Source organism: Dreissena polymorpha, chromosome 10 (genome assembly GCF_020536995.1).
Source record: "Dreissena polymorpha isolate Duluth1 chromosome 10, UMN_Dpol_1.0, whole genome shotgun sequence".
NCBI lineage: Eukaryota > Metazoa > Mollusca > Bivalvia > Myida > Dreissenidae > Dreissena > Dreissena polymorpha.
In genome coordinates, this window is record NC_068364.1 from 86,979,451 (window position 1) to 86,995,900 (window position 16,450).

A 16,450-nucleotide genomic window follows, 5' to 3' on the forward strand; every position below is an offset into this window, starting at 1 on the left:
CTCAGGAAATATCACATGCATTTGGTCGATATTTAGCAGAAAGTTTGAATAGATAGTGATTTAATCAAGGACAGTGATTTAATATCTGAAATTTAAGCGAAGAAAATAGTTTTTTGGACTTTATTTGGAGGCGGTGCGTATTTTTTTGCCTACTCGGGAGATTTATCCGCCCGATCAGTAGGCGGGATTTAGATCGGACAATCAAGCGTCTGAATGATAAAGACGCGGAAGTGATTTTGTAAACATTTTATGAACAGTTTTGGTTGTGTTTCTGCACTTAAAGGACTTTTTAGAAGTAAGGCAATTTATAGGACATTTTACGTGAAATAACTTTCTAACCTGCGTTCAACAAATCATGCTTTCGGGTGTTACAAAGGATCCAGAGGCTGCTCGTGCCGGGGATGTAACTCCCGCTGGCGGGCCTTCAAACACGGGTGGTTCTACTCTCCAGGACCCGGTGGCAACAGCATCTAAGACTGTACATACTGGAAATCGTTCTGCTGGTGAGTTGGTGCAAGAATATTTGATTGTTGATAAACCATTTACTCCACTAGCCAATCAGGTTAAAAGAAAACGAACATTATCAAAATCCCCTGAAAGTCACGTTAAAAAAGCCAAGTGTGATCTATCAACTGAACTATCTGACATAAGTGACACAGAGCTAAATGATAAGAATATTGATAGTTTTAGTTCCGAAACATCACTGACTATGAGGTATGTATGGTTCATTTGTTTTCATTCGTTTTGATAAAATGTTTTATTTTCATAACGAATTTTTAAGTAAACCATTAGCTGAAACACCATAATGTTCCGTGAGCAATAGTATTTGGCATTTTAACGCGGTTTTGTAGCCAATTTTACTTCCAATACTGGGCGCATTATGCATTTTACCTTGTTTATTTTCCGATATGATCCGTTACGCATATGATCCGGAAAAGTACAAATGTTTCCAGTATTATCCGTATTGGCTAGGCACCGTGGGGATGTCTAGTATATTTATTTCTATATTTAGAATATTTCTTACAGAAATTCATTTAAGCAAACAGCGCAGACCCTGATGAGACGCCGCATCATGCGGTGTCTCATCTGGGTCTACGCTGTTTGCCAAGGCCTTTTTTCTAGACGCTAGGCATAAATAGGTCAAGTGTCCACAAACATTTTATTTTTCTGAACATCCACACAATTTCATGACAACGAATATACGAACTTGTTTCAATAGGGTTCAGAAAATCTATACGTGTTCTTCGTCCTATAAAATAACACTGATCAACAAAAAAGGCAAAAGTAAAAGCTGTCTGATATATGCACACAGACATTTGTCAATGATGTAAAAGGCTTGAGAAAAAATATAATATATAATTTATATTTCATTCAATGGTCATGCAATGACCTATAAAAAATATCAACATGGTACTGTAGCAAAAATAACATCAAATATTAACACTGCTAGATCAATATTAAAGAGTTATATGGTTATGTTAATGACTTGAAAAAATACAGTCAAAGCCCTCCATCAAAAGAAGTTTTTGTCATTTATTTTGAATATAAACTTCAAGAATTTTACAAAATGACAAGTCATAAATATTCGTGTGTGTTTTCAGTTCATACATTTACTTTAAGTCCCAGTTCGCGGAATAGACCGTTGTTTTGCATATAAATCGTATAGCGAGAACTAAACTTTACCTCAATTTATTGAAAAATCGAAAACCTGGTCAAAATCGGTTTTGAATCGATAAAATAATATATAAATGATCATGAATACACGAAAATCATTGCAGCGTCGCGAGTTATGCAAATTATATCTATGTTTAGCTTTCGATGAACATTATTAGCATATGGAATATACATACATAGATTTAGCAAACTCAATTTCCATCTGTAACAGATGTATTTGCATTTGTTCTAACCTTCTGTCCGCTAAATTCGCCCGTATCCGCAATTTTGTTTGTTTAGGTTTGAATTAACGTGTCGAATCATGAATATTTATTTGGTCGTTTTCGAACTTAACCGTACTCGACCCCAAAATAAAAATCGCTATATTTTTTGTTTTCAACCGATTTCAACCGGATTGTCAGTGATATCCTCAATAAAAACTATTTTTCTTGTGATTCTGCCCATATGTATATATATATATATATATATATATATATATATATATATATATATATATATATATATATATATATATATATATACATGAACTGGGACTTTAATAAAGTGCTATCGTTTGAAATTTATATGACCTTGTTTTAAGATTCAGCCAGCTGAGCATAATTGAGTAACGCACACGTCCATGCCAGGTAACGGTGTGACACATATTGATATATTTTTTTTAAAATAAAATAGTGGGAATTACAGGCCGTAAACGCCCTGTGTTTACATATAGTTTTGTCTTCAACATTTTAGCTTTAAATAGGAACTTAAACTGTATGATAGCTATCTGCTTTTTATGTTGAACCCATAATCTAATATCAATTAATATCTCTACCTAATTTATTCGATTGTTTGCATTATTATATGGGAACACAATTCGGTCGATCCCCTTTTTACAATGAAATGGTGTTGCCATATTAGGAAATTCACATTAATGGCAGATACGTGGTTTAAGTATTAAGCATCTAACATTTTTAATTTCTACATGTGTTTCAAAAACAGTTGTAATCCTTTAATAAACCAGGACGCTTAAGCTTGTAGAAGTCGTTCTGTATACTAATATTTGACTTTTGTACTTAACTAATAACCAATCGCCTGTGTAAAGCAAAACAGCGAACAAAAGCTAATGTCCGGTACTTTAATTAAAGCATTATCTTTAATATCAAAACCCCCAGAGTGCAGAGTTAAATGTCAGGTACAATTCTATTTGTACAATTCTCATTACTTGATTTGGGCGGTTAAAACTATCGCACAAATTTACTCTAAACACCATTGTACGATACAAGTGTGTTTTTTTTATCAAACACAGAGCGTGTTATTTTCGAATTGTCATTTTATGTAAATGTTTAACTCATACAACTTAATAACTGATATTGGTATTATCTCATGTGGTTTAATGAGAAATATCATCAGTTAATTGTTTCAAATACCAACAATGACGGTGAACATTATCGATATTGTCAACTGGTACACTGTAGAATGACGAAATTATTTTGACGTAATGACATTATCATTCTCGCAAAAGTATCAAATTAATTTTTTTAATAGAAATACACGGCTGAAAAGCATTAAACCGGTATTTTTTAAATGTTGGTTTCCATAGATTGTTGACTTTATTCATTCGCGCTCATAGGAAATAAGCATTTTTACTCATAGCTGCGCCACTGAGAAAATATTAATATTTTTGTTTCCTCGTGAAAAACAAGCAATACACTACTTAAACTCACACATACAATCAACATGTAAGTAGGCACCATCTCAGTAATACTCCTGTTTTAACATTACCGTTAAACACAGAAGACTTTGATATTTATTAAAAACACATGTTTGTGTACCTTTAGAGGTAGAATATGACGTTTTGCTCTCTCCTAATGTGTTATTAATGTATTGTAAACTAATGCAAGCTGTTTAAACAGATATATTTTGCATTATAGGTCTGGTTGAATTGCGTTTACAAATGTCCTTCTAATAAACACAGTTTGGATTTTGTTTACGTTTAATTTTAAAGCCAAGTAATATTTTATCCTTGAGTATAATGTTTCCCTTGCATGCGCCAGCTCATTTCTGATAGTGTGAACAAAGGCTTGAAGTACGTTTCTAAATTAAATGGCATGTCATTAATAATAAGCCAGCGAGTTATTGTCCATATATAGCATGTGATTTTATTACAATTCTCAAGTATTAACGACTGCGGGAGTAACCTGTATCTGAATATGTTTTGTTTACCTGTTGCGAAGCATGTAAGATTTAGACACTTGCCAATAAAGAGCAGCCTACTGCCAAACATGAAAGTTGATACTTCGCAAGCATTGCATGGCTATGCAATGTGAATTGCATTTAAAGTTTAAACTCTAAAACATGTATCTTATATCGATAAAGCGTGGTTACAGAAAAACTTCGCCGTGTTTAGCGCTATGATTTAACACTATACATTTTACTCGATGAGATAGTTGAGAAGTGCATATCCAAGTACATTGTTCAGATGTTAGTGTTCAGAATGAGCACGATCCCTTTAATTTAACGCCCGCAAAAACATAAACAGTGCGAAAACATCGCCAAAATATTGCATTGTAACGCGACGGCTAATTATTCAAAGTACATGTTTGGAAAGCATAAAAATCGCTTCGTATGATATAATTAAAGGTGTGTATGTAGTTTAAATTTTAATTGTTAATCACGAACATCAATAATTATGTTACTAGAAGAAAATAAAACCTTGTTTCTCAAAACATTTCCAAAATGCGTTTCAAGTAGGGACAACACTATAAGCCAGATTAAGGAGAGCGAGCAATCTTATCTGAATACATATGTTGTATTTACCGCACAAATATTTCATAATATTTCAACGGCAAATTGTTCTTCAGGTTTTATTTGTAATTCGTAAGTATGTAAAAGGATGCAACAAGTCCGCCTTTATTTACAATGAAAACACAACATTATGTTCAGCAACTAGTCAATTTTTAAGCGTGGCACAAACAAATATCATATTAGACATATAAACATGAATGCAATCGCATATGGTTTAGTCTACTTGCATTGACCAGCATGTATCCGTGTGAAAATACAGCAATTATATCCCTGAAGTTTTAATCCCCCCAAAATAATATATATATATATATATATATATATATATATATATATATATATATATATATATATATATATATATATATATCGTGTCATATAATTTGTAGAAAGCTAAGAAATCCGGGATAGGCCGCAGGTTAATATAAGGATTAATCGTAATGGGTGTTTATCGAAAGGTAAAATCTAATTTATTATTCAATGACATGTAAACATAGTTTCGGTTTTCGAGACATGTTTTGTGTTTGTGCACGTACCGAAATTCTTGATTTACAGGCCTTTACAAGGTATGGCGAGTTAACAGAGCAAACATACAGAAGCATGCAATACCGGGAATACGTATCACGTAAACTGTTTACGAGGAAGATATCAAATTTCATCAATACACCCCATACAATTTTTATGGCAGTTAATAAATTATGAATTAATTCCAGCATACAAAACCCTGGATCTTTTTATATATTGACGTTTCGTTATGGCGCCAGGTGTCCTATTTTCTCGGCGTAGGCATTGTACGTTATATTTTGTAAAGATTTATCAAATTACTTTGAATAGCACACGTAGGATGCAAAAAGGTGTCAGCTTGTTATTTTCTATTCGGTTTGACTTACCGATTTTTTTTAATGCCCAAAAAAAGTGCGTTACGTGCCAGATTCGACAAATACAAATACATAACCGAAACTGAAATAAAGATAAACTGGCAGTTTCAGTTCATTGAATACACTATTTTTGCGACAGATATATTTAACGCATATAACGAATATGAATCTAAAAGCAGTGCAATGAAGCCAAGATTCGGATAGTATTATTGGGTTAGCACAATTAAATGATCTCTATATACTCTATAGATGCATAGCATAACAACTACTACGCATCCGTTTAAGCCTTAGTTATGCATCCACATTTTTTTAACCATCAAACGACCATGCTCGTTTAATCGGAGCCAACTTTAACTACATTATATATGTATTGGCCTTCATTACATCAACGACACAAAAGATGAACAAAACAAAAAAGAAGATAAATAAGAACCTTTATATGTACGACCATCAATGTTTAAATTTATTGAGCTATTGAAAACTGAAAACAAATCTGTATTGATTTAATTTGCAAAATATATTAAAGAAAGCTTGGAAATTAGAAACGAAATTACAAATGTTAACGAAAACTGATCATCCTCTTTACATGCGGTGTAATGTTATATTGAAACGTCCATTAATTCGTGTTTATACATTATACTGATATACGTGATGTTATAAAATGTCATATAAGAATATGTGTATATGATGATTTACTATGTACAAATCAAATAAAATATATGTTCTGTTCTTTTCCTTTTCATCTTTTTTTCTAATGGATTTATATGTAATTGCTTCACTTTCTTCCTGCCTCAATAAGTAGTAAACGCTTCTTTCAGAATGATGCAAAATCTACCCATTATTAGGAAATTACACATTGTCTCGAGTAAAGATGAAGCATAAAACAAAACAGTAGTGCCCATCACACAAACATGATGCAAGAAAATTATTTTTACTAAGACATTTAGGTAGATTTGGATAATTCGTTTCGCCGCCTTAAAATATGCCCCGATGCAGTAATTTGTATTCATTCATTCACCAATATATGTAGAAATGTATCCAAGAACTGTCTTTGATTTATAGCGTGACATTAATATGTTACGACTCTGGTTGACTTTCAATATGGGGTTTGCTGCAGCGTACAGGTCTGTCAATACTATATAAACTGTACGCTGAAGTTTTTTTAGCTAGTGTTCATGAAATTATCCTTCGGTATGTCTACCTTAAAATAATTGGCTTAAAAGATTTACGGCAAACAACCATGCTTATCTATGTTTTCGTAAACAATCGAGCGGTCTATGAAATGAATCATAAAACACATTTAATTAATGACACCGCTCGTCAACACGAGGCAAGTAAATACAACTGACAAACTTGAAGGGCGACAATTTACGTCGATACCGTTTCAGTTACAGCTAGCTATGACAAGTATTATTTTAGTTTCGTATTCAAATTGCAGTCAAGCGTATTGTGGTTTATCGTTTAGCATTAAGCATAAGCGGTTTATAACATTGCCCAAAGACTATACGGACAGTATTATAATATCAAGACACAAGTTTTAATATTTAGTTTAGTTTCGTATTCGAATTGCAGTCAAGCGTGAGACGTATTGTGGTTTGTCGTTTGTAACATAATGATAGGAAATTAGATAAAAAAGTTGGGTTTACTTTATGTAAGAACTATTGAAAATTTTATCAATGGCGAGTTTACATGACAGTCACAAAGTGAGAGATTAAATATTTAGATATGGTGTAAGTTTAACAACAAAAGGGGGTCGACGCTGTTGACATAATGATTTGAGCGGTGGTGTGTGTTTGCCTTGGGCACACAAAGTTGCATTGATCATACGAAGCGTGCACCGGGAAACACACTGCATGTAAAAACTTGAACAATTTAATCTATCCAGCCCCATGATGCAATTCAACAAACCAGCAATAAGCGCGCATAGAATCGACCAATCATATATGTTATAGAAATTTTATTATTTTATGTTTATGTGAAGTTCGATAGAACGAGATGTTTGGTGTGGAAATGACGGTTAGACAGCATTAAGACATGGAGGCGTACGGATCGAGAAAAGTACAATCATGTAGCTATCAGACTGTATTTGTATAACTGAAAATATTAAGTATGTTAGACATTAAATTTGACTAGAAACTGATATATGGTGTTGTTGAATATCTCATCCCACATTATGCAGAGAAATTAACATTAATAGAAAGGGACGGACTTGTCCGATGCGCGATACAGCAAAATGGTAGTTAATGCAAATCCCGTCATCATGACAATATGCGCATGACGAGAAATCGAATGATAGGCTACATACTAGTAATTTAAGAGAAATGAACGTTATTAGTAACTGTGTGTCAACCATGAATGATGAACGATTACGTGACACGTTAAGCATTAAGCATTAGGCACTTAGCCGTTTACAACATCGCGCATTACAATTTACATGTGCTGGCGGATATTCCCTTCCATAAGAGACACTGTCTTTAAACGCGAAAAAAACTTCCTAGATTTTTTGTTTACGGTTTATTTATTCTTAGTAGCATACATGCCGCATGAAATTGAATGTTCGTAAAGATTTACGTCTCGACTTTCTTGATTGGATGATTTCGGATTGTTTAATCCAATCAGAAAGGAGCTTAAAAACGTTATTCTGACCCATGTAAAGCGAGATATTAAAGTGCGACTTGTTTGTTTTTTGCCGATTTGTGACATCACGAGTTACCTCCCGTGTTGGTTCATGCTTCACCAGGTCTTTATACAACTGGATTTAGAGATGTACTCTCTGCTATTAGAAACACATAGCCAAAGTTTGAAAAAGGCTCATTATTGAAACGACAAAAAGCAGGCGTTCAATGCAAACCTTTTTATCTTATATCCGATTACACGTCCTATCGCCAACATACATTTCCGTTATTAATTGCCAATATCTAATATTACTTTAAAATGTATGGGTTATTCAAGTACTCCAGCTTTAATATAAGAATTGTTTGTGTTTATATTAATGATAAAGTTGCATGAATGTAAATGTATTAATTAAATGCTGATAAACATGCCAGTCGTTAATTCATTAAACTGCTGCTACACTGCAATCTGACATTGATAACTAATTTCATAGACTAAATATACTTTTCTATCGATTATTTTCTATGCATGTTATTATAATTGTGAATATTTACGAATAACCCTTCTTTTTATTGTAATTTGCATAGTTAAATAAAACATATCTAAAACATTTTAAAATATAAAATATTATTTTGAATTATTCATTTATCAATGCAGTAAATGCTTTTCAATTTGTATATTACAGAACTACCGTACTCTTCTCGATGAGACCACTAACAGTTCAATTTCGAAACAGTAAGCCATTGATGTACTAACTTACGAGACAAATTATAATGGCGAGGATTGAGGATGTTTTCTCAGATCAGGAAATGACTAACTGGCTAAAAGCATGGCTAGCATTGAATATTGCAAAGGAGGGGTTACGTGATTTCGTTGATGACGAGTTGTTTCAATTCAAAAGTACCATTTATCAATCACTATACTCTACGAATGCGTTACCAATCACATCCGTTTGCACTAGTTGCTCAACTGCAAACATTTTGCATTGTCCTACATATGGTTGTTGCAAGCGGAACAACAACGTGTGTAAAACCATGCATGCAGATCCGACCAAACAGTTCAGACCATGTCCAAACGGTATTTGTGACGACGTTCGGGATGAAATAATAAAGTTTCACAGATACAAACTTCCTTCGTGGAAGAATACCTCGGCTGATCAATGGGCCAGTAACCACTGGGAAATAGCAAAATGTTACATGCCCCCTGACGGTTATATCGGAGTGACTTCCATACTGAGTACAGATTTTAACGGGTTTATAAGCGTGTTGTTGAATTGTAAACTCTTCGATAGCAAGATGTCGTTCAGTATAGCACCTCCAAAACCATGTGCGCAGTGTCTGTTATCAGAGGTAATAACGGTATTAACATATGTCAATGAATATATGTGTTTATAGTTTTAGAAAGTAACGCACTGCATTAAAAAAATTATACCATATACATGTGAATGATGCATTGTGTGTGTATGTGTGTGTGTCCTTTACTTTCGTTTTAATGGCATTATTAATAATTAATATTATTTTTTATTTTTAGGCGCGTGATATTGGCAAAGTCGTCCGTCATTCGCCCAACTGTAAAGTTTCAAGCAACGAACTCAATAATTTCTTTGTAACATTGATTGACTTACTGAATGATCCGAAAGCTCTTGCACAAGATCAAAATGCGCAGCAAGCAGTCAGAAAATTAAAACAGGTACATGGCTTTAAACGGGTAATTGATTAAACATTGTTCGTACCATATTATAATATAATTTATGATGTGGACACGTTGCCACAAATTGTGTGTGTTTGTTCTCGTCTAATTGAAAATTATCGCTTTTACAGTTACAAAACGACTGTCTTAATATTTCCGTGGTAGAGATCAGCCATTTATTAAGCGAAGCACAAGTAGCAGTAATAAAGGCAGAACAAGTGTCAGACGAGTCAAACAAAAAGATGAAAATCTACATAGAGAAATGTGAAAAAACATTAGAGGACCATATGAAACAGCTTACACAACTCTCAAAACAACAGCTTAATGAGCACTCACGTCTTTGCACAGAGAATGCCGAAAGAAAGATCGAACAATGCACACAATCGAACAACGAACATAGTAAAAGAGAACTTGATGAGCGCCTCGAAATTTGTATAGAAAAAAGTAAAAACAAAATAATTCAAACCACTAACAAATGTCACGATGACTTGGAGAAATGCTCCCAAAAATGTACTGAAAGGTGTACAAATACATTGGATGAATGGACGTATGTTCGAACACTTTACAGTAGAACAGAACTAGATGAGCATACACAGAAATGTACAGAAAACAGCAAATATGATTTTGACCAACACACCCTTAAATGCGTTGACTTAATACAGAAATCTGAACGAAAACAAGAACCAACCTACACAGAAGCCGCTGCAGGTGAGTAGTTTTTGATCAATCTGTGTTTTGGATTTATCGCTTGCATAACTAAACAATCGCCTATCGAAAACTGGCGAAAATGTGGCAACGGTTAAAGAAATTAGTGTTATCATTAACCTCTGTTCGTACATCACAGTTGTGTGTTTACTTCCATTGTGCGGATTAATCGCGATTTCTGTATTTCCTGATGTCAAAGGTCGGGTCCCTTTAACTTAAAGATACAACAAATGATAACTGGTTAATACATAAAAACAGTGCATACGAATTTATAAAAGAAACTTAGTTTACCTGTTGGACTTTATAGTGGTTATTTATTTGTCAGTCAGTCTCTTCCTCTGTTTATTAATCCCTATTTCTGTCCGTCAGATAAAACTTACGTAACTCGAATAGTACATCAATATGACAAGGCCATACAAGAACGTTAGTTTCATAGAAGGTCAAATATCAAATGACTGCTTCTTTCTGTCTGTCTATCCTTCTGTCAGAGTTCAGGTGACTATCTATATATATATGTTTTCTGTAAACTGTTGGTTTAAGGCAACGCACGCACTTTATTAGGTAATTGCTTCCATTGGAGGAGTGCTTGTATATTTATGTTGTATTATTGCAGACTTTCTTCAAAATCTGATAGAACATTATGAAGGCAAGTTGAGTCACGTACCAGTGTCCCCTTTGAAGCCCAACCATGACCAGAGTTTAAGTAATATGTATGCCACACCAGCAATACACAGAATTAAAATCGAAAAAAATGGCACACGAACGAAAACTGATCATGTACAAACGTACAAAGACCTTCTTTATACGGATAATAGACTACATCGGCGAATATTCGTAGAAGGTGAGCCGGGAAAAGGAAAAACCACATTTGCTGCGAAGCTATTACTGGACTGGTGCAAAAATAACATTTCATCATCTGAACATAAAACCCATTTTCATGATATAACAACGCTGGGTACATTTAAGTTCATGTTTCATGTATCACTAAGAGATTCAATTAATGAACGTGAAGTATTGAAGATGATTGAAGAACAGATAATTGATGAGATATATGGAAACGAAGAACGCAAAACTATTCACAAACTTCTGTATGAAATCATGAAAAAGGAAACATGTTTAGTAGTTGAAGATGGTCTCGATGAGTGGACTTGCTCCGCGGGGAATAATGCTTTACCTTTAATGGTAGCATGTCACAAAAATTGTATAACGTTAATCACAACACGGCCATGGAAAATGACCGATGAACGTATAAAAAACTCTCAGATAGATTGTCTGCTAGAAATAGAAGGAGTTCATGACCCATTCGCGCTCAGTAAAAATGTTCTTGAATGCCTCTATAGTGGAGACCTGGATACAAAGCACGATGCGTTTAGAGTGTACATTAAGGAAAATGATCTTGGCGACTTAATATTAACACCAATGTTGCTCACACTCGTTGTGAGTTTGTGGGTAGACGAGACATATTTGACAGGATCAGCTTGTGAAATATATTGCATTCTACTTGAAAGTCTTCTTAAAAAGGCCAATGGTAAAGGTGAATATTTTGATACGGCGAACTTCAAATGTTTCGAAAACACAAAACATATCAAACCCAATATGGAAAATATTGAAGCTCTTTCATCAGCGGCATTTCATTTGCTGTTTGCTGTTGAAAACAAAAGTTCTTTGGTCTTTACTGACCAAACATTATCTAAGTATTTGTCAAAAGAACAAAAGGTGTTTGCACTGACGTCAGGAATTATATCAGAAAGAAAAACGTCAACATTATCACACAGACCGTCTACTTGTTCTTTCATTCACAAAAGCGTGCAGGAATTTTTAGCTGCACTTCATATTGCAAGACATGATGATGTCATCGATGATGTTTTACCTGCATATTTCAACAGAGTTGGAAGAGTCTACTTTGAAATATCACAAGTGTTCAAATTCCTGTGTGGACTAAACTTAAGAGCTGGACATTCTCTTTCGCTTACACTCGATACACATTATAGACAATTCAAGCGCCTGAGTGAAATCTATAGTGATGATTTGCAGGACATTATTATCAATGGTCATTTAGAGGCAAAAGCAAACAAATTGTGTGATGCTGGAGTAAATCTTAAGCTTAGTTATTTTGACCTCTGTATTGATGATGAAAGAGATGCTATAAAATATATTCTAAAGAAAAACAAGTATAACATCCAGTCACTTCAATACGGTACCCATTTGGAATCGGAATTTAATTTCGATGACATGTTGTCTTCATCAGCACATTGTCTGAAGGAATTGATTATATGCCGCTCATCGAAGAAGTTACTAACTGCAGAAAATAATAACAAATATCTAGTGTTTGATATCTCGTCTTTTCCGAATCTGGAAGTGCTTCGCATTTCAGAACCAGTACCTGTAACACTGATTGCGAAAAATGAGGTACGAAATATCACAACGCTTACATTGAAATGCAAATGTGAGGATTTAGACTTGCAGTCATATCAAAATATCACGCAACTCAAGCTCGGAACGCGTGTGCTGTGCGTACCCAATTCACTGCGGAATCTTCCAAACCTGAAACGTCTTAAACTAAAATGCCAATATAAAGGACTGGATTTGTCATCATATAATTGTCTTCGTAACGTTTATATCGGTAGAAATGTAACATTGTCACCCAATACACTGCATCATCTCCCTTACCTGAAAAAACTTACACTGAAATGCAAATATGATGGATTAGACTTGACGACATGTCACAACCTTACAAACCTTCAAATCGATGGACATGTGACATTGTTTCCGAATGCATTACGAAATCTTAGTAATCTTCAGCATATTTATTTGAGCTGCATATGTGAAGGCCTGGACCTGTCACAATGTCATAAATTAACCAATATTTATTGTAACGAAACTGTGTCATTGTTACCAAATTCAATAAGTAATAATATAAACTTAACGGATCTTATTTTGAGTTGTCAATACGATGGGTTGGACTTATCACCGTGTCCCAACCTAAAAGTCATCGAGCTATGTAAGCACGTGTCGTTGTTACCAGCCTCTCTTCGCGATATTCGAAACATAACTCGTCTCAAATTATGTTGCACCTACGACATGCTAGATTTGTCATCGTGTCAAAACATTACAGAACTCGAACTTGAAGAGAATGTTACATTGCTACCATTTTCACTTAATTGTACACAGACCCTTAATCATGTGAACTTAAAATGCAAATATGAGGAACTAGACTTATCATTGTGTCAACATCTAACGTACATTGAGCTTAATGAACAAGTGACGGTGTTGCCAAATTCTTTACATAGTCTTCAAAACATCACATGTATTATTCTAAAATGCAAATACAATGGCTTAGACCTGTCAATGTGTAAAAATCTACTTGGTCTTCAACTCGGTAGCGAAGTTACGGTGCTACCAAATACCATACGTCATATCGGCAATCTTCAATTGCTTGAATTAAAGTGTAAATATGTGGATTTAGACTTGTCTGTTTGCCACAATCTACAGCGTATTTCGCTCGGTGAGCAGGTGACGTTGTTGTCTAATACGCTTCCGAATCTGTATAACTTACTATTGCTACAAATCGACTGCAGGTGTGATCGACTGGACTTGGCGGAATCGTGTCACAGTTTACGACAGCTTAATCTCTGTGAAAAGGTGACATTAGTACCAAATACATTACGTGGTATGTGTAACTTGCATTTTTTACATCTAAGATGCAGTTATGATGGATTGGACTTCTCAAATTTTCCACGTCTTATGATCATAGATCTCGGAGAACATGTAACGTGGTTTAACACAGAATATCTTAGAGAAAACGCGATATGGGTCTATAACTTAATCCAATTACAGAGTTTAATGAACACGAATGATGATGATAGTGCTGACGAAGAGGACGAAGAAACTGAGATATATAATAACCTTGATGATGATGATGAGGAGGAGGAGGAGGAGGAGGAGATGGAGGATGTGGAGCAGGAGGAGGACGATGATTTTGATGGTTTGTTTGGTTATTCTGATTCATTGTCGGTTGTTAGTTCAGACAGTTTGCTAAGCCTTTCGGGTAGTGATGATTATGACGGGCAATAATATGTCATGCAAACTTTGCTCTTATACTCTTAGATTTGACTATGCGATCCCACTAGTATGTGTAGTGTTCAGGAAGCGTTGGCCACTATGATTGTAATAGAGTTTATCTAGTCCTTATATCACCAAAAGGGTATTTATGATGACACTTGTAATATAAGAACCAGTTAATAAAGAAAACTTATTTTCCAATCAACAAATATATGAAAACGTTCTCGAAATATCGGATGACTGTCACACGTTCAATGCAATTACAGGTGGGGGATCATCATAATCATCAAAAGCATCAGCGACATCATTAAAATCACCGTCACAATCACCATAATCGTTATCATCTTGATGGTTACCATGTCCGTTATCGTCGACATCACTTAATCATCATAGCCAGTGTGACAAATTATACAATCTTGTTATTTTAATATTCTGATGATGAATCATTCTGTGTAAATGGATAGTTATGTCGGAATGTATACATTCTGTACATATCATTATTAGACATACACAATACTTTAACCATATATCATATGATAAGCCCTGATATTGATATTACTTTTGATATTCTGATAATGAATCATTCTGTGTAAATTGATTATTATCTCATAAAGTATGCATTCTGTACATATCATTATAAGGCATAAATAATGTTTTAAACACATATTATATGGTTTGCATTGATATTGATATAGTGATATTGAATAATTCTGTATAAATTGATTGTTATCTGAGAATACATACTTTCTTTATACCTCATGATATACACACAATACATTAACAATATGTTAAATGTATGTATAAAATTATAATTTCATTTTTCTATCAAAATATGCCCTTTTCGATGACAAAGCTCTTTTAAGACAAAAAATACATTTTTTAAGAATAGAAATAAATATCCACACTCCCGGCGTTTTTTGTCTTTATGATTAAAGGTGTTATGTTATTCCTTTTTGTTAAATATAAAGATGTACAACTGTTATCTGATGCATTATTATAACTCGTCTACAATGCCATATAACCGGTTTCATTCGATGTATATATTCCAACACTTTTTCTCACATTTAATTTTAAAACTACATCCTTCACACACAACAACATCATATTTAAATTCAACCACGTTTCAAAATGCCCAGACACAAACGTCATTGAAATGATGCAATCCAGTGACAAAACGTCAGCAGACAAGCAAACAGTTTGGCAATTCAGGATTTTCGAAACTAAGTCGAATAAGAGTTTTGGGTACGAAAGAAATTGTGGGTACGAAAATTTTGGGTACGATAAAAATTTGGGGTACGAATTTTTTTATAAGGAAAGATTGGGTACCTGTAAGTATACCGGGTAACCCAAAATTATCATTTGAAAATCGATGTACGGTGAAGTATACTTAAAAGTACCCGGGGTACGGGGAAGTAGTACCCGGGGGAATCTTGACCAATACAGCTACACTACAAGATGAGTCAGAATATTGACTTAAGAATGATAGTAATACTTAGCCCAACACTCGAACTACAAAACGTCAGATCTAACACATAACATCTGTATACAGAGAAAACGCTCTGAACAGACGTATTGACATCCTGCACATAAAGAACTCGCATGGAGATAGCAAATCAACAAACTGATCATTCAAAATGATTCATCCTTAGATGTTAAATTGTGTTATACCTAATGATAAAATATGACATTTCTGAAGTGAAATGACAGCAGTGAAAATAAACAAGTTGTTATTTTCATCGGTGAAAAAAACAAATTTTCGGAACTACTTTTTCTATTTTTAGATTATTATATCAAGATTTACTTCAAGATGAATATATATTTTTTATGATCACGAGTTAAATAAAACGATGTTCCATCGAATCCAACAAATTTTCTTTTATTTTATGCTTTTTGCACCGTTTATTTACTTTGTAAAGAGTTTAACCGGAGAAGTTCGCTGGTATAATGACGTCATTTTGTGTATTGAAATGTATTGAGGCACGCCACGGGAGAAAGGGTAACTTTTCAGCGAAAGGAAAACAGCTGTTAATTATTTTCTTGAAAAG

General features: G+C 34.1%; 1 protein-coding gene across 1 annotated transcript; it reads left to right on the forward strand.

The window, feature by feature from the left end:
• The first annotated feature begins 237 nt into the window (after positions 1 to 237).
• Positions 238 to 14,417, forward strand: LOC127849304 (uncharacterized). Its single transcript, XM_052382023.1, has 6 exons — positions 238 to 503; positions 8,635 to 9,298; positions 9,480 to 9,638; positions 9,770 to 10,346; positions 10,957 to 12,011; positions 14,181 to 14,417. Exons 2-6 carry the CDS (start codon positions 8,723 to 8,725, stop codon positions 14,415 to 14,417), a joined length of 2,604 nt encoding a protein of 867 aa, XP_052237983.1. The 5' UTR covers positions 238 to 503; positions 8,635 to 8,722.
• Positions 14,418 to 16,450: the final 2,033 nt, after the last annotated feature.

Excerpts from the sequence above, each read along its gene's own strand:
- LOC127849304 (XM_052382023.1), top strand. The coding sequence starts at position 8,723 with ATGGCGAGGATTGAGGATGTTTTCTCAGATCAGGAAATGACTAACTGG. Across the intron at positions 9,639-9,769 it reads CAGTCAGAAAATTAAAACAG|TTACAAAACGACTGTCTTAA; the intron begins GTACATGGCTTT and ends TCGCTTTTACAG. Across the intron at positions 10,347-10,956 it reads CTACACAGAAGCCGCTGCAG|ACTTTCTTCAAAATCTGATA; the intron begins GTGAGTAGTTTT and ends GTATTATTGCAG.